Here is a 27,479-nt window from a genome sequence, read left to right on the forward strand (position 1 = left end):
GGGTTTGCTTGTGGACACAGCAAGAAGTGCGTGGCTTCAGCTGGTCACTCCTTTTGCTGTGTGCAGCACGGTTGGCTTCCCAGGAGCGCCTGCGGTCCACCACACAACACCATCGCACTTCTCACACATGCCATATGAGGGTCTTCTTATCAGAGGACGAGGCTGAATTGAGGATGGACAAGGCGATCGGACAAGAGAGCAAGCACTTCTCCCTGGCATTTATTCCGAAGAACTCACTAGCTTGCGACCAGCGTTCATTCCTGCCGTACCTCTTTTTCCATTTCTTTCCAATGCAAAAGACTGCATGTTTCTACAAGTGTATTACGCACAAATGGAAGAATGAACCCCCTGCAGTGCTGGGCTTGCAAGGAAGGCTGCATGTAAGGGAGAATAAGTCACCTGCTAATATCTCTAATTAGGCATTAGCTGGTCATTTCCATGCAATCTAAGCCCGAGACATCTCGGGAAATGCAAAAAGGAAATGCAGTTCAGGACATTCATGTACACTATTATTGTACTACAGTGCTTCAAAAACAGTGCACATTCCTGTAGTTAGCATAATTCTCAATGAACATCTACTTTAACGCTTTGCATCATGTTCAGTCAAGCACTCATTGCCACTGAAGTCTGTACTCTGAGAACAAGGCAAAATGAAAAATACTGCAAACATGAGATGCATGAGCATGCAGGAATGGTTAGCAACCGGCACTGTATGTGTACATACTGCATTATTGCAGAAAAGAATCTTCAAATAACATTTTTGACTCGTCCCTTCATATCTACTTGTACTTTTCACACTAACACTCAACACAAAGCTCCATTTTGCTGCTTGCTTCTTTTCTTGGACAAAGCCAATGCATGCATAAAATATTACAGCATACAACATTTCAATCATACTCACTGATAAAATCACTGATAAATCAAATCATTGATAAAAAATAATCCTAAGAAATTCTGGAAAACCAGATCTCCTTCAAACAGCACTGACACTCCCGCACTGGTGGGTAGCACTGGTCTTCCTATACCGCGAGAGCACTGTGCATCTGTATTTAACAACTATATTTCCTTTCCACGTTCACAAAGGAAGACCATTCCAATATGCCAAAGATGGCAGACTTTGATTACCAATATACGATTCCTACTACCGTAACAGCCGCTGGAATCGCTACTTTGATTAACCATCTCAAATTATCGACTAGTTCTGGATTTGATGGCATTAACACGAAAATCCTAAAGCATACAGTAGCCCCTTCCAGTACAATCCTTAGTCATATATTTCAGCAGTCGCTGTCAACAGGGGAGCTGCCGAATGATTGAAAAGTCTGCGAAATCACACCCATCTTCAAGTCAGGCGACAAGAGCGATATGAGTAATTACCGCCCCATATCACTAACCCGCGTTTCCTGCACGTTACTCGAACACATCATTTTTACTAATGTCGTTCATCACCTAGAATGCAATAACTTCTTTCTTAAACATCAGCATCGATTCAGAAAAGGCCTTTCATGTGAGGCGCAACTATTCACTACGGATCTTTTTCAAAATATGGACGACTATGCTCAGACTGACTCAATATTCATCAACTTCTCTAAAGCATTTGATCGCGTTGCTCACCGTCGCCTCATTTCTAAACTCTCATGCTTAAACCTTGACGATCTGACAATTTCTTGGATCAGAAACTTTCTTTTCGAAAGCAGTCCACTGTCATTGACCAGTACTCTTACCCTTTCAGTAACATAACATCAAGCGTACCTCAGGGAAGTGTCCTTGGACCCTTACTCTTCCTGATTTTCATCAATGACTTGCCATCTAACATTACATCCAGTGATCGAATATTCGCAGATGACTGCATTATCTACCGTCAAATCCACTCCCCCGCTGATCATATCGCTCTTCAACATGACCTCGAATGTGTCACTAACTGGTGTTTGGATTAGCAAATGATCCTGAACACTAACAAATGCAATCTAATGACATTTACTCGCAAAAAATCCTACCCTATCTTCAGTTACTCACTTGGCAATAGCATCGTCACTCGCACATCTTCATACAAGTGCCTTGGCATTATTCTAATACCTAGCCTTTCATGGTCATCCCACATTGAGAAAATAACAGCTAAAGTATCGCGCACTCTAAGATATCTAAAACGTAACCTTCGCAGTTCTCCTTCCCTCATTAGAAAGATAGCCTACCAAACATTACAACCTCAGCTCGAATTCCCAGCTTCTATATGGTCACCTCATCAGGCATATCTGATCCATCTTCTCGAGTCGATCCAAAACCGCACTGCACGTTTCATTGTCAGATATTATAGCCCATTTTCGAGCGTAACTAACATCAACTTGTCGTTGTCGCTTTCATCTTCGGAATCGCACAGGAATATAGCATTACTTTGTCTTCTGCACAAAATCATGCATAATATACGCCCATCTACCTTACCACTTGTTCGTCCCTTCCACACATCTAGACGTCTGCACAATCATTTCAGTTTCCAACGCATCTTCGGTCACACCAATGCATTCAGCTGCTCAGCTTTGCCACGTGCGATTGCGCTGTGGAATGGTCTTCCTGATAACATCGCTGACATAAACGACCCATTAACTTTCCGACAAAAAATCAGTGCAATATCTGGCTAGTACTTAGCTAAAAAGTATCTGTTTTAGTTTTGTTGCTCTTGACTTCATTGTTGTGTACTTATGTAAGCATATGTTCTAAGGTTGTTTTATTTACTGTATACTGAAAAGCTAACAACTTAGTTTACCTTCCTTTCTTTTTATCTTTATTTATTTTACGTTCTTTGTTTATTATTTTATTCTCTTTCTGTTCATATTTATGCAACAAAAAACATGTTTTTGCTCCACAATTGTTATCTATACTGCCCTTCCCTCACGCAATATTCCTTCTGGAGTCTGTGAGGTATATGATATAAAATAAATACCTGTTATAGTACTGACTTCTTACATACAAGCATTTGCCCTTGCACTGAATGATTTTGCATAATTAAAAACAATAATATCACCACTAATTTCCATGACTAACAGCACTCTAAAGGTCCTATTACCTGAAATTCGTCGCTGCTGTGGGCTGCTGTAACCAGCTGAACAACGACCAGAATCACTGTCGAGGTAGCTCCCAACCCCGCTATCCGCCGAGGTCACGGAGCATGCTAAGGAAAGAAAATTGCATGCAGAGGATGAGAGCAATATGACACAAGAAACTTGACAGCAAACATTGACAAGTTACATGCACCACTTGTAGACATAATGGTGCACTGTCACCGAGGAACACGGCATGGCTGTGGTGCAAAAAAATAGAAGAAAGGTATATGTGCTCTTTTGAAAGCACCCGATATAAAGCTTGATCACCGACATTTCTTGTTCTTGTTCAATCGAATTTTGACAATAAAATTCAAGGGTGCAATCATTATGCGAGCAAATACGGTAAATGCTGGTCAACTCGACTGCGAATACAATTTATCAACTTTCGTGCAGCTGAGTTATAGACAAAACCATCGCCCAGCAGGTACAACAGTTTTAACAAACAATGGGCACATGATGCATGCCAATGGACAAGACTAACCTGAGGCATGAGACTTTCGAAGGGGCAAATTGTTGAGGCTGGTGACGCTAGAACTTTCAGGTGATAGGTCAACTGGTTGGACACTGGCATAGCCTGCATCAGAGTGCGATCGACCATGGCAGCTGGCACTGGCCCCTACCACTGCTGTGGGTGCGTCGCGCACAGTTGCTGATCCTCGGCGTTTGACCCCAGGTGATGGTGATGCGGGTGGACGTGGTGGCTGGTGAGGACGTACCTTGCTCTGATCTGACAGAGCCAGAAGCTTACGCATGGCTTGCGGAGAGTCCGTGCCAAACTTGACACCACCTGCCGAGTTTATGGACTTCTTGCCCTCTGAAGTGCTGCTATTGCTACTGGCTGTCGAGAGGGTTGGAGATGGATGCCTCTTCCGTGGGGATGGGTGCCGCTTGCGTTGTGGGTGCGCATTGCTTGGCAAGACAACTGGAATCGCCGAGGGAACTGGATGGGGCTCACATTCAAAGGACATGGCAAGCAGCCGCCCCTCGTCTGCAACAACCTTGAGGTGGCTCAGATAGGCCTTCACACGACGCACCATCTGGGCTTCTTCAAACATTTTCTTGGGGCTGGGCTGAGCTGTGCTGCGCTTTCGCCGGCGTGCTAATGCCGCACCTGCACCGCCTGCAACTGCAGCTGCTGCAAAGCTGTTGAGTGATGCCAGTGCTGGGTTGAGCGGGCTCCCACCAGCTTCCAGCATGCTGTACAAATCCTGCAAGTGTAAAGCAGGAAGGTGAAATGCAAGGCCAAGACTTCCCAGAGATGGCTTCAAAACCGTTCCCACTCAGGATAGAAGAATAAGTTAGAGCTGGGGATGCAGCCCCTTCTGGCTTTTATAATTTATAATTCCAGTATACTTTCTTTTTACGTGTGCATTCATAACTTAAAGGGCCACTCACCAGGCCCCATTGCAAATTTTGGTTACACACTAGAAACTGTGCCATTTAGGGAGCATTTTACCGAAAGAATTTTTCGAGTTGTTCCGATATTAGTAGCAGAGGCAGACTGCCACGCCACTAGGAGGGAAGCTTGACTGCCACTAGAGGCACTCTCCCTTTTGCCACAGCTAGCATCCGCAAGAAACACTGCATCCTTGCCTTCATCCATACCGGAGCTGTGGGGCTGCGTCATGCTCACATGACGAGTTATGCTTCCTTTTTCTACTTTTCCTTTTTTCCATGAGGCACACTTCCACTGGCAGCATTGTATATATAAAAAAATTGACCTGTCATATGAGAGACAAATACTCAATTTGTAGCATCTATGGGGATCGAGGTGCCTTCCTGCGCCTTGTCCCCCAACTCGCGCATTGTGCTTAGCTCGATCTCCGGGAACCGCCACCGTAACAGCAACATAGCGGGCGTGGCCAGCGCGCCCGCTATGTTGAATAGCGGGTGCGGCCAGCGCGCCCGCTATTTGAGTCGGGCGCGGCCAGCGCACCCGACTCGAATCACCGCACAAGCGACACTGGTACACGGCCCGGCTGGCCTCCCGAGTGGCGGCCCCCAGGCTACCCCCGCCCCTCCTTCACCCAAGCTCTCTTCCACTGAGCGCTTCATGGTCGCGGCAGATGCTCACAGGCCCGCAACGAATTTGCTACATGGGACCTTCGGTCCCGTGACTCGTCGTTCTCGCGCTTTGTGGACCGCTTACCGGTTAACCCTAGCTCAGCGGGCGCGCATACTTGATCGGTCTTACGATGAGCCTTTGCTTGTAAGCGCCGCGACTGTCGCACTGTGCTGTATCTGGGGTGAATAAACCCGCGTTTGTTGGCGGTATGACTTGGAGCCTTCTCTGCGCCATGTCGGAGAATCGACGAACCCTGCCGTAGCGCCTTTGTGCGCTGCGAAGTGGAGGAGTGTCATGCCCTTTCCTGACTGTCGCTCGTAGGGTGAGCCGTGTGCAAACCCATCTCCACACATATCTGGAAAGGCACACCTGTTAGCTATGATAGGTAATATTTATCCTCCAGTGCGCTCCAGAATAACTCAGCCCAGGATTCATTTTTTTTTAAACCAAAATAGAATTATTGCTCACACAACACTTTGCTCCTCCTGAATATATATAAGAGGGGGAAATGAGGTACTTACATAAGGAACTGAGCACATCTTCATCAACTGTCTCACTTCCTTGGCAATCATCCTGAGCTTTTCAAAATTGACCTGTGAATGAAGGTAAGGCAAAGATTAGACTTTAGTGCTCCACAATTAGTATAACGACACAAAACTCGCACACATTATACTGATTTCATACGTTGAACACCCGTAGCATTCCTGCTACTACTGCAGGGAATGATACACCGTAGCGACCATTCTTTTCAATTCGCAGTGCAAACTAATTTAAAAAGTGCACACATGATACCTTCAATGATGCAATTATAAACAAGCCTCATGCAACACTGCACAGACTGTTTGGCAAGTTGGACATAGTGATATGCTAACTGCAGTCATTCAAATGTGAACAGTGGAGCATTTTGTTTTTGTGCAGCCCAGCAAAAGGCAAAGCTCACGGAGACGTACGACCAGCAGTGATGGGCCACTAATAGTGTTGGTGAAAAATCAAGTCAGTCATACATTTCCGTGCCTTTTGCTTTTCGCTGGGCCGCTCAAAGACAACACGCTCCACTGTTTGCATTTAACTCAATGCAAGTAGTACATAGTGGACATAAATATTAAAACAAAGCAAAATGCCTCTTGAATGAGCATTTCTTCAATGCCCTTCTCGGTAGAATGCACAATGACCAGATCCTTGGACCAGTTAAAAGCCCCTGTTGTTTGCATTTGACTTTGATGACCTCTCACTTTAGAGAACAGCTTCTACAGTCTTTTGAAGGACCTTCTGGAAGTTTTGCTGTATAGGTGCAATTGTAGCTTCAATCCCAGGCAAGTGATCAATTGTGGCCAAACAAATACTGCTGGAGCCAACACTTCAACAAGGAGACTTGTCCTTAAAAGGGCCACTGCTGTTCCCTTTGTCTTCTTCCTTGCAAAGCACTAGCAAATTAACTTTGTGCAATCATGTAATGCTACAGAGAGAAGGAAAATACTGGTGCAAAGGAGAATTTCAGTATCTTGTACTAACATAGTTTCACAACTCTCAAAGCCTTGTGCACCATTAAACCAAATTTATCTAGCAATTATTCTTGACCAATTCAATTCTGGCACATATCAGCAAATGTAGTGTCAAATTTTAGCATCACATAGGACAAACGCCACAAAATTTCCATGTCAACTTTTCCTATAGTTTTGAGGTTAAAAACTACCCTCCAACTATTGTATTTTCTGGTGTACAAGACGCAGTTTTTTTTTTTTTTGGCAAAATTTTGGCGGTGCTTATTATACAACGGTGCTATATGTTTTTTTTTTCTTTTTGACAAATTCTGAATTGATGCTGATTAGGCTTTTTTTTTTTTTTTAACCTTTACAATGGCCTAGTACAAATGATATGTCCCAATTGCAATACTGAACCGTCAACCTGCCAAAACTAGAGTTCCAGCTCATTGCAAGGGGTACGGCCACAGCATGATCATCAGCCCATTTGTACCTCTAGTACCTCCATGCATTTGTCACGTTGTTCCACCTGGTTTGGCTGGTTCCAGACAGTTGCCATTTACAACATTGTTTGTTCGGTTTGCTAACTTCATGGTCCACTTGGAGTATGCTGCTTAAGCAAAAGAGCTACACGGCGAAGTTGTGTCATATACTAATTTTTTCTTCAAATCTTGCAAAATGCAAGGGGTGCATCTCATATAAAAGTGCGTCTTGGCGATAGATTTTAGAAATATGTAACAGGACAAACAGGATAAAGCAGGCTGCAATGATTTAACTGTTGGTTTCACATGTCAAATCGTGCCATGCAGGAAAGTAACCATTCTGCATTGTGTAATGAAATGTCTTATTTAATATTGACAGACAACAGGGACACCAACAGCTTTAACATCAAGTGCTCTCCTTAACCAGTATCTCAGAAAAGAAAAAGAAAAAAAGGGAGAGGGGATACACGGTTTGTAAAATAAATTGCTTCATTCAGATCTTGTTCAACGTGAACAGCCACAGCACCCTCAGACAAATGCCTACTTCGTCCTTTGCTCTGTTACATTTAAGCCATGATGGTAAATCTTACTTGGAAAGAAAAAAATTATATTATCGAGCAGGTGTGCACAGAGCAGGCGTCTGCAACTGTTAGGTTCTTGCTTTGCTTTTCATATAATCAAGAGCTGAAGGATACACAGTCAGTGTAATCATTCGAACCTTGACCAGTTAGTACTTAAAAGCTGATGGTGCAGGTATTGCAGTTATGAAAAATTAGCCTAGTTTAGCTGGTTGACAGGGAAAGGCAAAAAGGACAGTGGTCAGTGTCTGTCCTGTTTACTTGTTCCCTTGTCCTGTTACTGACCTGAAGTATACACCCTGAACCTCAATAACACCTCTGGGCAGTTATTACCTGTCTTTAGCCAAGTAGCAGATCTTTCAGTGCATTCTCCGAAACCTGTTATTTTGCCCTCCAGTGTACATGCGGCACTGAACCACAGGTTTCTATTATGAGCACGTCACTGTCGACACTTCTTAATGAAACGTCCTTCAGAAGGAGACAGGGATCGCCAATTCCACAAGTTTTCCTATAGATTATTACCAGAAGGTGTTCTTCAACAATATACTGACAGAATGCAATTTTGCTGCCAGTGGAGATAACTAAGCACGAACTTCCGAAATATTTTTATTAAGGGTAGGCCTTCAAGATGTCCAAACATTTACTGCGCCTGCGACTATCACTCCAAACACCCTTCCGTGCAGAGCTCTGTGCCATGGTATCCTCGTAGCGGATTGCCACCTTTCTGGGTGCCAGACGATGCCATGACAGTTGAATGCATGAGCTCTACAGGATATTTCTATGAGGGGTTGAAACTGCTAACTTGTGGCTCTGCCCTGAGGCTCTCATCTCAACTTGACCCGTACTAAGGACACCCCTTCCATCATGATTCATCTTCTCTTTTGTCTTTATAACATCTGCTCATTAGACATGTTTTAAACACTGGACACTTTCAAATGTCTTGTGCTTTGTTGGTTGGGGCACACTTACCAGATTGTCCACAATGGTGTCATTTCCGAAATGAATAAAAGAGAGGTCCTTTTTGACGATTGGATAAAAAGGTATCTGAAAGACAAAGATTGACATTAGCTTGGGCAACCTACAGCACAAAATTTTGTGTCATGTTCTTGTCCCAGCAGCCTGAAGAATGCTATAGTAAAGCAACCGGGTATGACTTCTGTAGTAACACTTCGTACAATAGTCTGTGCTACACACTTTCGCTACACTTAAGCTAATTGCAAGTTTTCAAATGTAAACCTCCTCCTGCTCAGCGCATGAGTCACAAGGTATTTAATTGCTAAGGTCTACTAACCGTAAATATTTTAGTTTGCCAAGAGCAGAAAGAACAAAACAGGTTAAAACATTTCTTTCATGAACTTACAATTGGCGGTCTGGTTTGTTCATTGTTGATGAGGTTACGGTATTTACACATGTTTCTTGAAGGATCCATTAATTCTTGGAGATCCTAAACAAAGAAAAAGTAAAAAAGATACACGCAAATATTTCACATATGAGTCAGTGATAAAGACATCTGTTGTATCCAGCTGCAATATGACCACTTTTTATATGGCCATTGGTGAAATATTTGAAGATAACAGCCCTGCCAACTTTAAAATTTGAAAATGCTACAGTTTGAGCCAAAAATAAAAATTTTGTAAAAAAATACTAAGAATTTCTATTATCAATTTGTTTACTGTGTTTATTAAAGATTTGCAGACTGTTGTGCAGGGATGCTGTGAACAGGCAAATGAGCTGCACCACAGACAAACAAATGGTTTTGAAGTTTACACATAAAACGTTCAGGTGATGGCAGTTGAAGTCTCGGTTACAGTCACACATTGGTTCTATGAAGCAAGTGGTGCTACTTCGGATGGGTACCAGAGTAATCGAGTAAGCACAAAAAATCAGGCTTTTAAAATTTGTCAATGACTGCATGGTGCATTTAAGAGTGAATATTCTGTAGAGATCTGCCTGCTTGGGGCAATTAACTGAAATAAACGTGATAAAAATCCAACCAAGATGTTTATTTAACAACGCAACAGTTTGGCTGCTTCTCCGGAGTTCAGGTTGGCAGAGGTGTAGGGCAGAGGCAGAGGTGCTTGTAAGGGTTTTGTGTTTGCTCCTGGCAGTAACAGGCGTGTGCCTGTTACTGCCAGGAAAGCTTGCAGGAAAGCCACAAAGCTTGCAAGTAAATCTTGCAAAGAGTTCCTGAAGAACGGTTAATGTTTTTGGTAGTTTTTTGGATGTGCCATGACCCCAATAGAAGCTGCCTCTGGCAGTTCTTTTTTCTCTCCAAGAGAATGGAACCGTTGGCGTCAATGCACTGGTCAAATTGCTTGCAGTGCTCTACCACAGCACTGCACTCTTTTTCAAAATAGCAAAGGACACTTCTGTGTTGTCGGATTCTTTCTGGTAAGCGTTTTGTTTTGCCACGATCCTTTGAGCTCAGTGCAGGGTATCCTGCAGACAACGCCTTGCGCTATTTGGTTTGGCGTGCAGTCTTTCATGCGAGGGAGGAAGCTACTGACGGTAGCAAGCAACTTGTATGAGACATCAGCACCCACCTTCCTCTAAAAGACAGGCCAATGTCTCACTATGTAACGTCTTGCTCGTAGGGGATGGAACCGTGGCGCCACCGATGAGAAAACTCTCCCCCAAATTTACTTGCAAGGTTTGTGCAAGCTGCACCTGACACTACCAGGAGCAAGCACAAAACCGTTATAAGCATTGCTGTACCCGTGTCAATCTCGCCCCTGAAGGAGTCAGATCGGCTCCAATACGGTGGGTTATATAAACATCTTGGTTGGAGTTTTATTAGTTTTAATTCAGTAACAGCAGTTGTGTTGTCTTTAAATCAGTTTTGCCCCAAAATGAATTAAAAAATTAAATTATGGGGTTTTACGTGCCAAAACCACTTTCTGATTATGAGGCACGCCGTAGTGGGGGGACTCCGGAAATTTCAACCACCTGGGGTTCTTTAACGTGCACCTAAACCTAAGTACACGGGTGTTTTCGCATTTCGCCCCCATCGAAATGCGGCCGCCGGGGCCGAGATTCGATCCTGTGACCTCGTGCTCAGCAGCCTAACATTATAGCCACTGAGCAACCACGGCGGGTCCCAAAATGAATGCAAGTGAAAAATCGTAAAATTATTGGCGAGACAACTGTAAACAAGGAGCAAAAATCAGGCATTTTACAATAATATTGTAACACTTGGCAGGTAAGAGACAAGCAAACACCCATTTGCAGGATTAGAGTTGCACATACATAGTACTGTATAAACCAGAATAGAAGTCGAGATATTCTCTCTCAAAAAAAAAAAAAAAAAAAAGGAAGAAGCAGGCTTAAGCCACCCTTCATCCTACGTAGCGGTCTTAAGCAAAGTGTGAGTCGCCACAGGGCCATCTACGGCATGTATATTGGCGAACACAGTCAAAGCTGTAATCATACCCAAATTCGATTTCTGCAATTTTTCCTTTCTTGTCACCTGTCTCTCCTTGTGAGCATTCTTCCGATTGACCTCGCGCATGTTTTTTTTTGTTTTGTTTTTGTCTGGCGAAGTGATAAGTAGCGGCACGTGGATAGAGTTTTCAGCAGCATTCAAGATTAACGTCGTAGATCTCGCCAAAGTGAACAGCAACGCGTCTGCTCCAGTGCCAGTTTGGCTTTTCTGAAAAAGGCGTGCGATATTGGTGGGCACAAAAAGAAAATTGTCACCATGCAAACCACGCAAAAAACGCTATTTTGTGGGTGTTGTGTTGTGCAACCATAGCCTAAGGACAAACTCACACACTCTGTGCACTCTCGCCACCAGTGGCAGAAAACAGGCAATACGCTGCAAAGGTGTGGAGCTTGGCACCATTTGTGCAATTAAAAGTGTTTTGACTTTTTTTTTTCTTTTTCTGCACTTCAAGGTAAGGGGTCGACTTATACATCCTGGTTTATATGGTGCTAAAATATGCAGAGAATGTCTCTCAATGAAGTTCACAGGCACATACCTCAAACATCTTCTGGTACTTGGTTGGCAGTTTATCCCACGTGGATCGCAACCGCGACACTGCTCCATGACCCAAGCCACTCAAAATTGCAAACATGGAGTTGAAATTTTTGCACTCCTTGCATTGCCCTGGTTGAAAACAATTTCAACAGAAGAACCATTTTAGTTCTGTACATTTCGGGAGAGCCACATCGAAGAATTCTCTGCTATTTCATAGCATCTTTTCCACAAGTCCAAGTTTTATTCATACCATACCTGCCAACTTGAAGATTTGGAAATTCATAAAACTACCACGGCAGGAGGGTGGGGGCGGCAGCACTTCTTTTTCTTTAAAGGATTTACCTTTTGCGACAAGCTTACTCACATTTTCACAACCGCAAGTGAAATCCATGTCTTGGAGAGTAAAGAGCGAAAACTCCACTGGGGCACAATTTATTTTTGCAATGATATTGCCTCTTGCTGACTTTGTGTGCTTCAGAAACTTCTCCGTGTAGGTTTGCTCAAAGCAAGTACCACTCTTGTGCCCCTTGACCATCAGCAGACTTTCGAGTGCTTTCTCACACACAGATGAGCGAAACTCCGAGTTTTGTTCACAGTGCTGAACATTCTGCTGAATGTGAATTCAGCATTGCTGTGGGGAATGGCGAGAATACCTAGGAGAATACCTAGCATAACCATTGAAATTATGTAGAACCTGAGCAATCTGTTGCCACTTCGAATGCTTCCCAATTGCAACCACTGCACGTCGCACCTTGGCTCATTCAATATGTCTGCTGGAGCCTGATATGCTTGCAAGTTGGTTAACTCGACTTCAAGTGCGTCGATTGCTTCTTTTGATTCACCAATCTGCCGGGGTAGGATAGCCGGGAATGCCATAATAAAATGACGTACGCTGTTGAATGAAGCAGTTTCCAGAGCTTGTACTTGAGCAACTTCAGCCATCTGGAGATTGACATCTTCTAGCGGGAATTTGTGGTGAATGCAAATGCATGGTTTCGTTAAGTACAGATGTACAGCGGAGAAGAACTGCTCTCTCTCCATGCAGCTCAGTGTCTCAACCACAGAGTAGGTCGTGCTGCCAATGCATGCTGCATCAATGTCTTCATCAATATGTCTTCATCACCTTCTGGTTATTTGCAGCTCCATAGTCAACTTTCAGCAATGAATTACATGCCTTGACAACACCTGGGCGCACAAATCTAGTTAGAAGATCCTCGAAAAGGCAGTTCAAGAGGCCTCTCAGTACATAAATTTGAGGAGCCTGTGCCTGAAGAAGGCAGTTTGCCTTCTCAAAAAGTGGTATAACATTTCGGAGAAAAAGACAGCATGCCCTGTTTAGTTCCGATCACAAAAATAAAACAGGTGCTCCTCACGGGTCACGTGGCTGGCTTGCCCAGAATCCTTGGTATGAAGTTTAAATTTATTTGCTTTAGGTCCAGAATGAGCTTCTTTCCTCTTTAGAGGGAGTTCATCGCCGTAGGTGCTTTCTTTCCCGAGGCCTGCAGCAAGCAGTCTTGTGAAAATGTGTAGCAGAATTCGGGGTCAGTGCAGGGTTCTTGGGGGTTTGTGAGAAAGTCTTCGGAACTTGGTATGACTCCAAAAACAAGCTCTGCTTGTTGCACTGCTTTGTTTCAGATTAGAAAAAAGCTGAGTAGTGGTTTCCACTGGTCGAGCAGCCTCTTCAAACACTTTCCCAATGACAGCCAACGTGTCGGTGAATGCTTCAACATCTATCTGACCTCAGCATCATGCATATTTTGGAACTCTAAGTCGATCTTTCAATTTCGAGCTTTTCTCTAAGTAAAAAAATATGCAGCTCCCCCGTATTGTGGGAATCGATGTAGGCGAAGCTTTCCGTGCTGGATGCTTTGATTGACGATAACTAGTGGCAATGCTGATGGCTAAAGCTTAATTTCTTCAACGTTTAGGCTAACACGAGAGTGGTGAGTTGATGTTGAACGTTACCTTGCGTGCACCACTGCGTGTCTGCGTAGTACTCAGAACACACAGGGAGAGGTGTTTGCTTGAGGCGTTGTTGTGCGCCATATTTTATAATATCAGAGGGTTGAGCATTGTCATTTCCTCGCATGACACATCGCATTGTGGCAGAAGTATCAAACTTGAATTGGATTATGGGGCTGTACGTGCCAAAACCACAATCAGATTATGAGGCAAGCCATAGTGGCGGACTCCGGACTCGGGCAGAAGTGTTGATCTGATGGTCGACCGCTTCCGTAGTGTCTCCTGGACCCTGCGGTGCGCTTTAATGCGGCTCTGCTTCTGCACGCCCTGCATAATTTGCCTGCTTGACATATTTGGCACATATTTGACATATCTGACATATTTGACATATTTGACATATTTGGCACATATATGGCGCTTACTTTTCAGAAATAGCAGCAACGTACTGTACCGTACCTTGAACTTAAGCTTATTCTGTTTCCCCACAACCACTGTCGTACAGTAGTGGGGTTTCCTTGCATTCTCATGACACCCCCCTCCTCTCTTACATGGGAACTGCCTCCTCTCCTCCCTTTCCTTCTCCTGTTCTCTCTACAGTTCTATTTGCGTCCCCTCTGGCTTGGCATGTTAGTAGAAAGGGAAGCGCCGCCGTTTCTGCAATGCTTCTGAGAGGAGTCACGGATAATTACAGCTGTAAAGCGGCTAATGTGGACGTGGTGTACGCGACAGCAGCAGTGGGAAAGTCGAAGGAAAAGACAAAGAAAGCTTCGCTTTAAAAAAAAATGTCAACCAAAGCCTCCTCAACCTTTACGGGAAGACATCAAGCTCCTTTTTGGGCGGCCAAGTTGATGAGATGGCATGGGCAACAAACACCTATCAAACCTGGTTGGGCCTCTCTCAATACAGTAAAAACACTGTTTTTCTTGCCGATCATGACATTGGCATTGAGACTTTATCTTGTCCGCAACCAGATTTGCAATCTTGTGACCCGTCGCTTCCCCTTGGATTGTCCCGAGGCAAAGCAAGCGGCTTTTGACTCTACTCGTTTCTTTAACGAAATATGTCGCAACAATAGGGTAAAGCTGCGTATCCCTATTGTTACTGCCGACCACTGCGATCGAAAATACTTCCCGTTTTAGGGCATCCAGCAAAGGAGTCTTTGCAATGGCGGCCATTTCCTGAACAATTGACGTCGTTGTCGTTCATCCACAGGCGTAACGTTTCGCTTCTTTGCACTTCGGGAACATATTCTGGAAAAGCGGTCCGGCATGATCACCGACACTCAGCGGGATGTCGTGTTCAACTAAAAATGCAGTGAAGAGGCATTCTGCACGAATCACACCGAGGTCGTTGTCGCTGCATACAAAGCTTGCTAGGCTTGGCTGGCTGTCCGCGGCTCGCCTGATCCCTGATGCTTTTTGGAAGTGATGTGGACCTTGATGTCAGACTTGCCGCCATGCTAGATGTTCACATCACAGGCACACGTGGTGCAGAATCCGAACTTCTCCACTTTCTTCAACAGCATGAAGCACGGAAATTCTGCCGAGTACGATTTCAGAAACACTTGGAAGTACTGTCGGGGCTTCGAGCCCGCCATTGCATTGTGAAGCAGCTACAGGTCGGAGTCGCACTGCATCCGAAGCGGCAGCTAGTCGCACAAAAGGTGAGGCCAACACTGCAGTGACTGAAGCCGACTGAAATCCAAACCCGCGTGCCTGCGCGAACAAAGGCAACAGCATGGCAACAGGTTTGCAAAGGCGCTAGATGCGCTATCGGCACTAATGAGCTTTATATATGGATTCTTGACCGCCCTAGTAGACGAGATAAGTCACTACAACCTTGCAGCTGCTGATGATACTACGCATAAGTATTGCCCTCCCGTAGTGGTACAAGGTACCAAGGTGTAGTTTTACTACATTTTCACATTTTCTTTCTTCTTTTTTTGCGCAAATAAAATGTTATTAGTAAGATTTCAAGCAAGACTCTTAAATCGTAAAACTGCTCGAAATTCGTACATTTTACGGAAAATTCGGAAGAGTTGGCAGGTATGTCAATAGGCACACAACAGCTGCTGACACGCCAGAGTCGGTGATTCTAGACAGTGGTTCTTGATCACACAACTAGTAATGAATTCACACTGCTTAGTTCCACCAGAGCTTAAGTAACTACTAGAGCGCCGAACTACATCCAAAAACCAGAAAAGGCAGAGCACCTATCAATGATGGCAGTATTTATATCCAGCGTTTATACGCTGGATATAACCATGGATATATTTATCTGGCGTTTAGCTGCCCCAATCACATTTCACTTGTAATTACATCACATTAGAAATTTGGACTTGCTAGCACTTACCTTAAACACTTATCATAACTTCAGTTCTTTAGCAATAAGTTGTTTTTCTTGCCCAATTGAGTTGGAAAAACTTTGCTATAGAGTTAGTTGCACAGAAGACACGAAGTGTTTCCATTTAAGGGATCAGTAGAGCAAAGACACTCATAATAAAAAAAGAAAGAAAAGCAAAGAAAAGCAGCAGCCGCAAACTTACTTGCCACCTTAATAAACTGCTTCACTATCTTCATTCTCCGGACGGGATGAGACTCCCCACAGATTTCAGAGACAACCCAGAACATCTCGCGGTTAACAAGCTGTAAAATAATAAAGCAGTGCCTCATGTTAACGCAAGAGTACACAACAACAGAGGCTAAAAAAATGTGGGCTTGAATGAGCAGGAAATATTCAATATATGTGGTAAATACATAGCCATGAAAAAATTTATAGCACACAAAAAAATCAACAGCAGGTGTATTGCTAACAAATCGCCACAAAGAACAAGCTCCGTAAAGATGGAAAGTTAGCCAAGTTGAAAGCATATTAATCACCATCAGTAGCAGCAGCATCGCCCTCGTCCTTCTGCGGCTAACGACTAAGTAAACTTTCACCACTGACCCTCTATTACATATAAGCACAGCAAAACCTAACTTTAGCCAATGCAAAAGGCTCCAATATGTTTAGAAGAGACAAACCTCCGCAAACATGGCCAGCATGGGTGACCCATAGGCAGACTTGACTTCAAAGAGGTCATCAATGTACTCGGTGGGCTCAATTTGGCGGAAGATGCTGAAGTCCTCAAGCGTAAGCTGTGTTGCCACCTCCACACTGTTCAGCTGCAGAAAGGTCACGAGGCTCTCGCGAAGGAGCTCCTGTATGTGCAAGCAAAAGGGAAAAGTTCACTCGGGGATGAGAGATTGCCCTTTCTGCTGAAACTTTTAATTACTCCCAAGTATTTGCTAGAACACTTCGTATGTACAGAGAGAACCACGCTAAGTAATACTGTGCGAACAACAAATCTAGCTTACTGGACCCCCATTTTATGCACTGTATTTATCACTTCATGCATACTGCATGTCACAAATACACAAATGTTCAGCTGGCAGACAAAGCTTTCCCACAAGCCCACTTTTAAAATACTTTCCTTAACAACTACATCGCTTAGCAACTAGGAGGGCATCAGACAGGAAACTTCTATAGTGCTAGCTGTTTCATCTTAAAAAGGGGGAAGAGGGAAAGACCTAATCAAGGAGGCTTCCCTTTGAAGCAGCAAGTCAGTCAGCATTTACTCTTGCAAGGTATGCAACGACAATGGTCCACAAGTAGCAATTAGTTGTCCAAATAGGAAAATTTTCAAACATTATAAAATGCAAATACTTGGGCTTCAAAGTATCGAATTGAATACTGAATACATTTCTAAAGAATATGGGGGGGAAAGAAGAAGGAAAAAGGTGGGAAAAAAATCAAATCAAAAGAAGACCAACTATTTTTGTACGCATTCCTTGAATTGTTTAAATAAATCTGACTTTTTTTTTGTTTGATTGATTGATTGATTGATTGAATTTCCTTCAATACGTGCAATACCATTTTCCATTCAATGGGCAGCTTGTAAAATTTAGAGAAAGTCAGCCATCATTATAGTTGCCCCAGATATTCAACCCATGACTGAATACTCAAAGAAATTAAATATTCAATTTTGAAACAAACACACTGATTCAAAAAGTAAGTATTTATTTCACATCCAAGATTTCAAGCCTTCACATACCCTTAGTTATTGCAGAAGAAATGGACGCTCCCCAAGGAATGAAACATCGTAACACCTTCTTGATAAAAGAAACAAGAAAAATAAGAGGAGCTCACTATGGCCATGTCGTCAGGTACAAGGGGATCTGTGGAGGCATTGTTGCGCAGGTAGTAGCGACTGCTAAGACCAATCTTTTCGGCCAGGTTTTGCATCTGCTCTGGTAAGCGGCGTTGCTTGATCAAGCCACCTTCTCCAACGGACACCTCACACAATGAGTACAGGCTGCATATAGGACAAAAAAAGAAAGGGACTGTCAAAGGCATAGAGTAAAGACATTGCTCAATCTTGAAATTAAATTGCAGTGCTCAAAGGGGCAGCCCTGCAACACCTTCTTTGGATCACCATATTTGCTCCAGATCTATTCTCAGCCTCTCAAAGAACACAGTACAAAAGTAATTATGAAAATTGACCCACACAAACCCAAATTATTGGCCAGAGAAAATTAAAAATGTAAGTAAAATGAAAGTTACCCCCAACTCGGATTTTTGAGGTTTTAAGGTGTACATTTCAGTCTCCTGTGATGTCATATGGTGCCACCCAATAGTAGCAGGGCATTAGCGAAAGTCTGCGTGACATGGCTGCCAAGCCTGCTCAGCCTGTTGGTGGTATACCCTGGTGTTTCCATGGCCTCTGCGATCCGGCAGCGCGTGGGCTAATCTTGAAAGCCATGGTGTCACTTTTATGGTTACAACGGCTTCCGCGAGGTGGCTGTTGGTGCGCCAAATTGCACAGCATGTGAAGAGTCGATCCTGTGGTTGCAACACCTCGCCCATGGCATAGAGCTGTAGCTTTTTTCACAGTACATGCAACATTGTGCAAATGTAAGTCGCACATTATATTTTTAAGCAATCACCACAGCAGCACTCTCGTTTGTCACATCCTGTCTACGGAGTACACAAAACTAAGGAAATGGCCATCGGTGCCGCTCAACAAGCGTTCCCTGTCGAGTTTCAGGGCCCCTTTAACGCCCCAAAACTGCACGGTAGGCCATGAGGGACACTGCAACAAAGAGCTGTAGATTAACTTTGCCCACCTGGGGTTCTTTAACATGCACTCAACTCATGCTACACGAGCGTTTTTTTCATTATGCCCCCATCGGAGTATGGCTGCAGTTGCCCTTAATAAAATCCTGAACTTCATGCTGAGCAGTGCAATGCCATAGACACTGAGCCACAGCGGTGGCGACTCGACATTGCACAAAGGTTTTAAGAAAAAAGCCACAGAATCAACAGCAGTAAACATTCCTCTAATTGCAACATTGAGAGAACAGAAAACAGTGTACAGAGTGGGACGAAATATGATAGTTAGGTTAATCAGCACCAACTAATTATGTGCCACTTTTACACCAGTCGGGAGTAATCTGTGTCTGCCAATAAGTCAAGAACCTGTATAGTAATAGCTTCTTACCTGCTCGAGTCTGTGATACCGAATTCTCGAAGTGCAAGCATCACTACTTCACGCGCTGTTGTTTCCTGCAGGAAAGGAAAGAAAAAAATAAGTCTGTGAACCCAAGTATTAAGCTAAACAAAAAGAACACGCACACACACACAAAACTTGATTGACACCTCCAATTCAATTATCGGGTTTTACGTGCCAAAACCACTATCTGATTATGAGGCATGCTGTAGTGAGGGACTCCGGAAATTTGGATCATACTAGGGTTCTTTAACGTGCACCTAAATCTAAGCATACAGGTGTTTTCACATTTTGCCCCCATTGAAATGCGGCCGCCGTGGCTGGGATTTGATCCCACAACCTCGTGCTTAGCAGCCCAACACCATAGCCACTAAGCAACCACAGCGGGTGACCAATGGCTCCAAGCCTACCAAAATGATTTAAGTCTACTAAACGTTTAATGCAGTATTCAATAATGCAGCAACAACCACCTACAACACAAGCATTGCCCTGCTCCTTGTACAGTTGAACCTCGCTACAACGAAACTGACGGGGCGCGCGAAAAATTTCGTTAAAGCGAAATTTCGTTGAGGCGAAAACAGGCCAAAAACACTGTCAGGTTGGACCACATAGTCCCAAAACATCATTTATTTCCAAAGAAGTCGGTCAGCTTCTTCTGCTTCTTTTTTTTTGCCACGAGTGCAGTGGCGCGGCTTTCGCACTCGGTGAACAGTTGCATCGCGACGTCGTCATCGTGAGCACCGAAAAATCTGCGGATCACATCAAAAGCATCCATCACTTTTATTGCAGGTGGTGGCGCTAAGTCCTCCGCGTCGCTGTCATCATCCGATGATGCGTCGTTGTGGCGAACGCCCTCAATTATAGCTTCGTCACTCAGCTCCTCGTGAGCTAGCACTTCACTGTCAACAGCGATGTAGTCGCCGATGTGAACATCGGCCGGCACATCTCCGGAGTCCTGAAGGGCTGCCCATGCCGCATTGGCCTCTGTGGAGGGTGGAGCAATTGTACTGCAGCCTTCCTCGTCCGACGTGGAGTTCGCTGCCAGTTGAGCATCGGAGTGAAAGCCGGCGTGCACAAAACAGTTGTAGATGATACTGCGACTGGTTGCCGTCCACGCTGCTGAGACCATCTGTACAGCCATGTACAAATCCACTTCGATTGCCCGACCGGTGTCGATGTTTAACACCAGCCGCTGAATCAGTCGCTGTCGATAAGCGCTTTTAACGCTATTGATGATACCTTGATCCAGCGGCTGGATTAAAGCCGTGCAATTCGGCGGGAAGAATCTTACTTCCACGCTTTGAAGCTGAACGTCTTCAACGTTATGCGCTGAGCAATTGTCGATGAGCAAACAAACCTTACGTTTCTTTGCCGTCATGTCACGGTCGAAAGCGGTTAGCCACTCTATGAAAACGGCCCGTGTCATCCAAGACTTCTTATTGGCAACATATTTGACGGGCAGGCTCTTGCCACCTTTGAAGCACCGCGGCTTCGCACTTTTGCCTATCACCAGTGGGCAGCGCTTGTCAGACCCGTCCATGTTGCAGCACAGGAGCACAGTCACACGCTTTTTGCTATGCTTCCCTCCGCTGCATGGCTGGCCCTTCATGTGAAGCGTCTTGGAGGGGAGGAGCTCGAAGAAAAGTCCCGTTTCATAGGCATTGTATATGTCTGATGTGGCATATTTCTCCATTAATTCCGGCACAGTAGCTGATGCCCAAGCAGATGCAGCGTCGGCGTCTGATGAGGCCGACTCCCCACACAGCACTTTAGCGACGATTTCATGCCTGGCCTTAAAACGGGTCAGCCACCCTGAGCTGGCTTTGAAATCATTGATGCCCAGCATACAGGCATAGCCAAGTGCCTTTTGCTGCAACATGTTTCCGCTGACCGGCATCTTCTTTGCGCGCACGTCGAGGAACCACGTGTACAGAGCCTTCTCAAGGTCCTCATGAGCCGCTTGCGTCAGCTTTTTCCGCTTCGCGGATGTCCCCGAAGAAAGAGCTTGCGCTATCGCGTCTTTCGACTTCAAGATCGTTGACAGCGTGCTCTGTGAGATGCCGAAGTCCGCTGCAACATCTCCCTTTTTCCTGCCACTGGATGCCGCGCTGATAATCCGTGCCTTCTCTTCAAGCGAGAGGAACTTCCGCTTTCTAGATGAAGTCGCCATGCTCGCATTCATTACAGCGCACTAGCAGCACAAGCACGAGTGAAAAAAACTAGGGCAAACGCGCTGCTGTTGCCAGGCTGCTGCGTCCTTTGGCAACGGATTGGTTGCGGCTCTGAATTGGATTGGAAGAAAACGGGAGCTTGCCCCCGCGCCTTGTCGCAAGGCAGCCAGCCCGATAGTCATCAACACCAAGCTATGGCGGTGATCATGTGCGTTTCAGTGAGTGGATTAGTTTGGTCCAGCGAATGTTTAGCGAAACAAAGCAGCGTGGGCCTATGGAAGTACATAGATGGGCGGCGATATGCTTGTTTTATTGTAAGATATATTTTTAAATCGAGCTTCGCATAGCAAAAATTTCGTTGAAGCGGAAACGCGCCCCAAAAATGGTTCGTTGTGATGAGAAATTTGTTCCATTACTTTGTATAGCGAGCTGACGGGGAATTGGAAATATTTCGTTGAAGCGACGTTCGTTGTAGCGGGGTTCGACTGTATTCATAAAGCATCTGACCCACTGCTTTGGTGTGCTGGCAATGCAAGCTTAAAGGTTGAAGTACATCTTAATTCATAAAGGTTAGTTAAAGGCATTGTAACATATTTATAAAAGGTGTGGAAATTTCTGCTATTTAAGGGCATCCGCTCCAGATCTTTTCGTTAAAAAGCTGCAGTTTCACCCATAATCTCAAGCAGTGCGATAGCTGGTGCAATACGTCTTGCACTGTTTCACGCAACATCAATTGGAGTAAACATCTACAGGTGCACGTGAGCATTCCTGTTACAAGAAAAAAAAAAAAAAAAAAAAAAACTTCAGTCAGCAATGCCTCCAGTCCCGAGTTGTCTGTGTGTAGGTAGCACTCCCTGGTTGTAAAGAAGCAGAGGCAACTTTTTTGTCGTCCTCCTTCCTATCCTGCCTTTCACTTGCCCATTGGCCTCATTGTTATCCTTTCCCCTCGGCACTGGTTCATGGATAAGCTGCAGCACTTGGCAACAGCCAATCATTTTAGTGAGAACTCAAGAAGTCAGGCACAGTGTTGTCCAGGCACAGTATTCTTTGCTGCCGCATCAACAGGGTGGCGGAAAGGTAGAATCTTCCGAGTGGCAATTTGTGGGAATGGAGTTCAAATGCTCACGAGACCCTGACTTTTTCTTTATAGAATTCTGACAAAGCACTCCGAGGTTCCAGCGTTGAACACTGGCAGATATAAAAATGACTAGGGGAGCAAGCCCATTACAGCCATTGTTGCAAAAAGTTGTCCTGTGTACCTCGTGCAAATGGAGTAATTGGCAATGAAATACTGCCACTGCGATGCCCTAACAGCCTTTCTCGCCTTGTTATTGTTTGAACTGCCTTCCAAAGCTGTTCCACCATGCCCATAACAATGATTGCCATGCTCTGCTTAGCATTGTTGTCAGGCAGAGCATGGGGCAAGTCAATTACATTGTGCTCTTATGCTTAGTCAACAGCTTGGATTCCATACTGCGACAGCCATTTCTGCTTTGCTGTTCACGTGTGCCAACTGCATGCAGTTTCAATAGAATTGAAGGTTACTCAATTAAGGAAGTTGACTTAGAACACAGTGATAATGACTATAAGGAGGAATTTTCTTTTATCCATGTTTGGCATGCACTAACATCCTCAAAATGAACAAACCCAGAGATTTACATTATATCCACCTTTGACCAGCAGCTGAAGAAAAGTGGACTGCCTCTCTAAAGACCTACTTCACTCTCATGAAATGTACTTAAATTTTGGGGCTTTACATGCCAAAACCACAATCTGATTACGAGGTATGCCATAGTGGGTGACTCGACATTAATTCTGACCACTTGGGGTTCTTAAATGTGCCCCTAAATCCAAGCACACAAGCGTTTTTTTGCCTTTAACCCTAATTGAAATGCGGCCTTCGCAGCCGAGATCGAACCTGCAACCTCGAGCTCAGCAGCGCAATACCATAGCCACGTAACCATCATGTCAAGAGAAGTTTTACACGAAAATGGGGGGTGAAATTGGGACAGAAAGCAGTGGCACGCACCCTATGAATGAGCAGGTACTTGCAGGTCTGGTCTGCTTTATACACCTTCAACACGTGCTCAGGAAAGTCGCGGCCAGGGGCATCTGCCCCCTCACAGTGGGGGGTCACAATGAGTGAGCTCAAATCAGGGTTGCTGTGACTGTGGTACAATTGACCCCCTCCACTGCCGCAATTCCCTGGTGCGATGGCATGCGCCGGAGACGAGCCACTCCTGCCAACCCGATGGTTGCCACAACCCGAGCCTACACTTGATCCACTGTGCGTGGAGTAGAGGCTGTCATCCGAGCTGTTCAGCTGCGACTCCCTGTATACATAAAAAAAAAAAAAAGGAACTGTTATCTTCTTTAACAACAGACAGTTGTAAATATTTTGTAGGAGATGCTCTCAAATTCAGTTAACTATTTCATTCAGAAGTATTAGTGTAACCTTCACATATTACTGTCACACCGATACCAGAGACGTAAACAAAAGCAGTGGCACTGTACCCCAAACCCTCTAGCCTCCTAGCATCTTGGATAGGTGGTGTCCAAAACATGGCATCTATGATGTGTTTTCGGCTCCACAAGTGCTACCAGCACACGCAGTCAGGAAAAGCATGGCCTTTGAGGTTAGCTTCTGTTACCCAGAGAGACCTGTAGCTGGGGCATGAATTTGGACACGGCCTATTTGAACAAAGCATGCGGGACTCCTCTTAGAAGGAATGACTATGTTCTACCTAGCTGGTGGTAAAAAGGGGTTAACAGCAATAATCTTCATATACTAGGTACTTTTAGCTACCATTCTTCAATGGGGAGAATTGTACAACCCACTCCTAATTACTAGTGCACTGTGGCTGAACACAGTGCTCATGGTGTCTCCATCAGCACTGTTGCCGCTGTCTGTCCCCTGTATTCTACGATTACATTAATGTTAGCACTGATACCATAGACCAACCTTCAAGCGGTGCAGTGTGTTCTGCATACAAGCATTAACACTGGAAACTCACGCATTGAGTGTCTTGGGGATGAAGTTCATCTTGGCCAATGCTTTCTTGAGCTTAGCCCGGTGGCCCAGTGTCATGAATCCCTTCTTATCTTCTTTGCAGGCTACATCCCCATTTCCTGTGCATGACCCCGATGATGACACAGAAGCAGCTGTTGCAGGTGCAGGAGAACCAACTACGGATGATGGGTGCTGGCCGCCCCAGCCGACACCAAGCGGCAGGCCACCAACGCCAAGTGGAAGCCCAACTACATCACTCCACTCAAGGTGTGACGAGAGCCGGAGACGTGGATCAGGCTGCAGTCGCAAAATCTCAGAGCTCTTGCGGCCACGTGGACGCATGGCCTTTTCAGGGTTGTTCAGCATCTCTTTAAATTCTGGAGGTTCCAAAAAAGTTGCAACATTTTTGTTTTGTTTAGAAGTAAGAAGAAAGGGGGGAAAGAAGAAAACAATGCATTAATAGTGTTATCAATTGACTTGTAGACTACAATGCTATGAAATGAGAAAATTCCTACAATGAAATAAATTGTATCTTCCGCTGGTCTTTCCAGCAGTGCTACAAGAGCTGTGTAAGGCAGCAACACTGCTCTGTTACAAGACTGACTCCCGGTTTTATAATTAAGCCCTTCTAATTTTCTTGCACCCCAGCAGAGGCCACATAGCCATCTTCTCTGAAATAAAATGTGCACATTCATTTATAACGGAGCCCGACTGTCTATGTTACAGAGTCTCCTTGTACTCAAAATTCAGCTTCAATGCTGTGTCTGTCGCAACTTTTCTGTGCCGCCAGGGTGCTGAGAAAACGACTAGTCAAAAGTGCCATAACTGTAGTTCACTATTTCAGAGCGTGCAGCCCAGAATTACACACTGCATGATGAGTAAAACGATAACAGAAAGATTGCTGCAAGAGAAAAGAAAAAGCATACATGGCAAAGGCATATAATATGTGTTTTAAACAGCACCCATGTGCAAAAAGCACAAGTTTTACAAAAAAGCCACTTTCCCATTCCTGCTCTGCTCTGTTCTGTGCCAGGCTCTTTCAATGCAATGAAAACTACATATCAATAAATTGTGGTTCAGTGTGCAAATTACCTTGGGTATGACCAACGGAAAAAAGTTATTTAGTACTAAGATAATCTGCACATTTCCTGTGCTAATACAAGGCCACTCACCTAGAAGGTTCGATCGGACAGTGATGCAGAGATGAGTTGCCTTCTTCAAAATGTCCATGGCCTGAGTGTATGACATAGTGGCAAAGCTCTGGCCATTCACTTCCAGGATCTCATCCCCGCGCTTGAGTGAGCCATCCTCCGACTTGGAATTGGCCCTTTCAACTTTGGCCACAAAAATGGCATTGCCCGTTTCATAGCCTCCGAGAATTTTAAAAGGAAGCTCGTCATCCCGTGATGATCTTGCCAAGGTAACCACCCGTGTGCGTGCCTTTGTTGCACACGCTATGTTCAGCAAACGCAACTGGGCATGCATCTTCTGCAAAGAAATCACACGATAGTGGGAAGTAATGCATTTTTGTTTTTCAGCAAAGAAGGCTTCGAACAGTTTGTGCACAATCATCTTCTTGCACAATGCATAAGGAATTAAACCTGCACGATTCCCACACAATATCACAATTTCTAGGGGTCTACAAATAAGATTGCAACTCGGCTTGAATAGTGCAAAAAGTGGCACAAAGCGCTGCTCTCGCACAAACGACGAAAGATGCAGCTGAGCAAGAAACTAAGTCTGGTTTATCAGAATGTTTCCTTGCTCATCTGTAACCATTGCACTGTTACATGTATGAACCAGCTGACAAATTTACACCTTGCTGCAAGAAAAAAAACCCTGAACCTGAATGTATAATTTTTTATGTAAGGACACATTTGTTCAGTTATTGTACACAGGGGCCAAAGGCATTACAGGGTAGCTGAAACAAGTTTCGGCAAGAATTATAGAAGCCAAGAAATATATACTCAATCGCCGCAATTCATCAAGCAAGGGTAGTAGTCCTTCCTTGAAGTAGTGCCACAAATATTTTCCTGCAGATTAGTTAGGTTAACAGAACATTGCATGCACTGCTCAAAACTAATTCCTTATACATAAGGATAAAGACACGCAACAGCTACTGAAGGCAAATAAAGTGAGCTCTCACGTTTGCTTCAAGGCATTGCTCGAACTGTTCCAAAAACTCCATCATTTCTGGATCAGTCTCAAAATCGGTGAAGTGGTTGTTAACCCAAAGAAGTACAACCCTCGTCACCTAAAGAAGCAAAGAAATGTGTCAATTAAACAGAAACCTGCAGTTCACCTATAAAGTTATATGAATTCCCTGAACTTAGCAGTAAAACTGTTATACATGTACACACATGCCTACTGAACAGAACTAATCATTCACATAACAGAGCCCAGTGTGATAAATATTTCATTTCCTTATCTGTATGGCTAAAAGTTTTAAAACAAGCCTTGCGACAATATCCTGTAATGAGCATAGCAAAGTGAACACAGTCACAATTTGAGCAACATTCGCATGAAGGGTTTTTCCATAACATGAATGACATGATATCAGACAACACCACTGATCCCCTCCACTTGAACATCCACAAAGGCAGTACACAGGTTGGAATTATAACATAGTTCAGCGTACACAAGCAAAGTCACCAAGCCATGCCATTCTAAATCAATGTTGTGTTAACTTTTCCAATTGGTTCAGGTTCACATTATGCTCAAGGTCATTAGAGAAGTGACCAGATGGCTGTTCGAAATCACCGAATTCTGGCTTTTTCCATACGAAGACAGGCTCACAAAACTTAGGGGGGGGGGGGGCTTTACTGCTGAGAGGTTGTACAAGTGGTCTAAAAGCTTAGATAAGGAGCTGTAGCCGTCAATGCACTACAGTCGAGATGCTGATACTTCCACCAACATTTTGAGGTTTTCTTACCGGCTTTAACCTTCCGAGACCCAAGATAGCTCAGAGACAATCACTTTTCAAATTGTTCATATTATCGACTGTTTGTGCTACGAACATGAAAAACCACCTCCCTCCTTTTTTTAAGTACTATAGTTAGATACTAAAAGCAGCATGTGGAGAAAGTAACTATCTCCTCAGGCTTGCTA

General features: G+C 44.4%; 1 protein-coding gene across 7 annotated transcripts in view; it reads right to left on the reverse strand.

Moving 5' to 3' along the window:
* The window catches only part of LOC142575591 (rap guanine nucleotide exchange factor 2-like), a 716,743-nt gene that overhangs the window by 14,909 nt on the left and 674,355 nt on the right, over window positions 1–27,479 (reverse strand). For all 7 annotated transcript variants that reach the window (XM_075685076.1, XM_075685111.1, XM_075685093.1 and 4 more), the window contains 14 exons: window positions 26,518–26,625; window positions 25,544–25,859; window positions 24,376–24,748; window positions 23,391–23,694; window positions 19,182–19,246; window positions 17,831–17,996; window positions 16,666–16,842; window positions 16,188–16,287; window positions 11,682–11,809; window positions 9,065–9,148; window positions 8,674–8,748; window positions 5,685–5,756; window positions 3,580–4,306; window positions 3,062–3,166 (listed from right to left, as the gene is read on the reverse strand). In XM_075685076.1, coding sequence (XP_075541191.1) covers window positions 3,062–3,166; window positions 3,580–4,306; window positions 5,685–5,756; window positions 8,674–8,748; window positions 9,065–9,148; window positions 11,682–11,809; window positions 16,188–16,287; window positions 16,666–16,842; window positions 17,831–17,996; window positions 19,182–19,246; window positions 23,391–23,694; window positions 24,376–24,748; window positions 25,544–25,859; window positions 26,518–26,625 — 2,800 coding nt within the window. The remainder of the gene's footprint in view (window positions 1–3,061; window positions 3,167–3,579; window positions 4,307–5,684; window positions 5,757–8,673; window positions 8,749–9,064; window positions 9,149–11,681; window positions 11,810–16,187; window positions 16,288–16,665; window positions 16,843–17,830; window positions 17,997–19,181; window positions 19,247–23,390; window positions 23,695–24,375; window positions 24,749–25,543; window positions 25,860–26,517; window positions 26,626–27,479) is intronic.

The sequence above is a fragment of the Dermacentor variabilis genome, chromosome 1, assembly GCF_050947875.1.
Source record: "Dermacentor variabilis isolate Ectoservices chromosome 1, ASM5094787v1, whole genome shotgun sequence".
Classification (NCBI taxonomy): Eukaryota; Metazoa; Arthropoda; class Arachnida; order Ixodida; family Ixodidae; genus Dermacentor; species Dermacentor variabilis.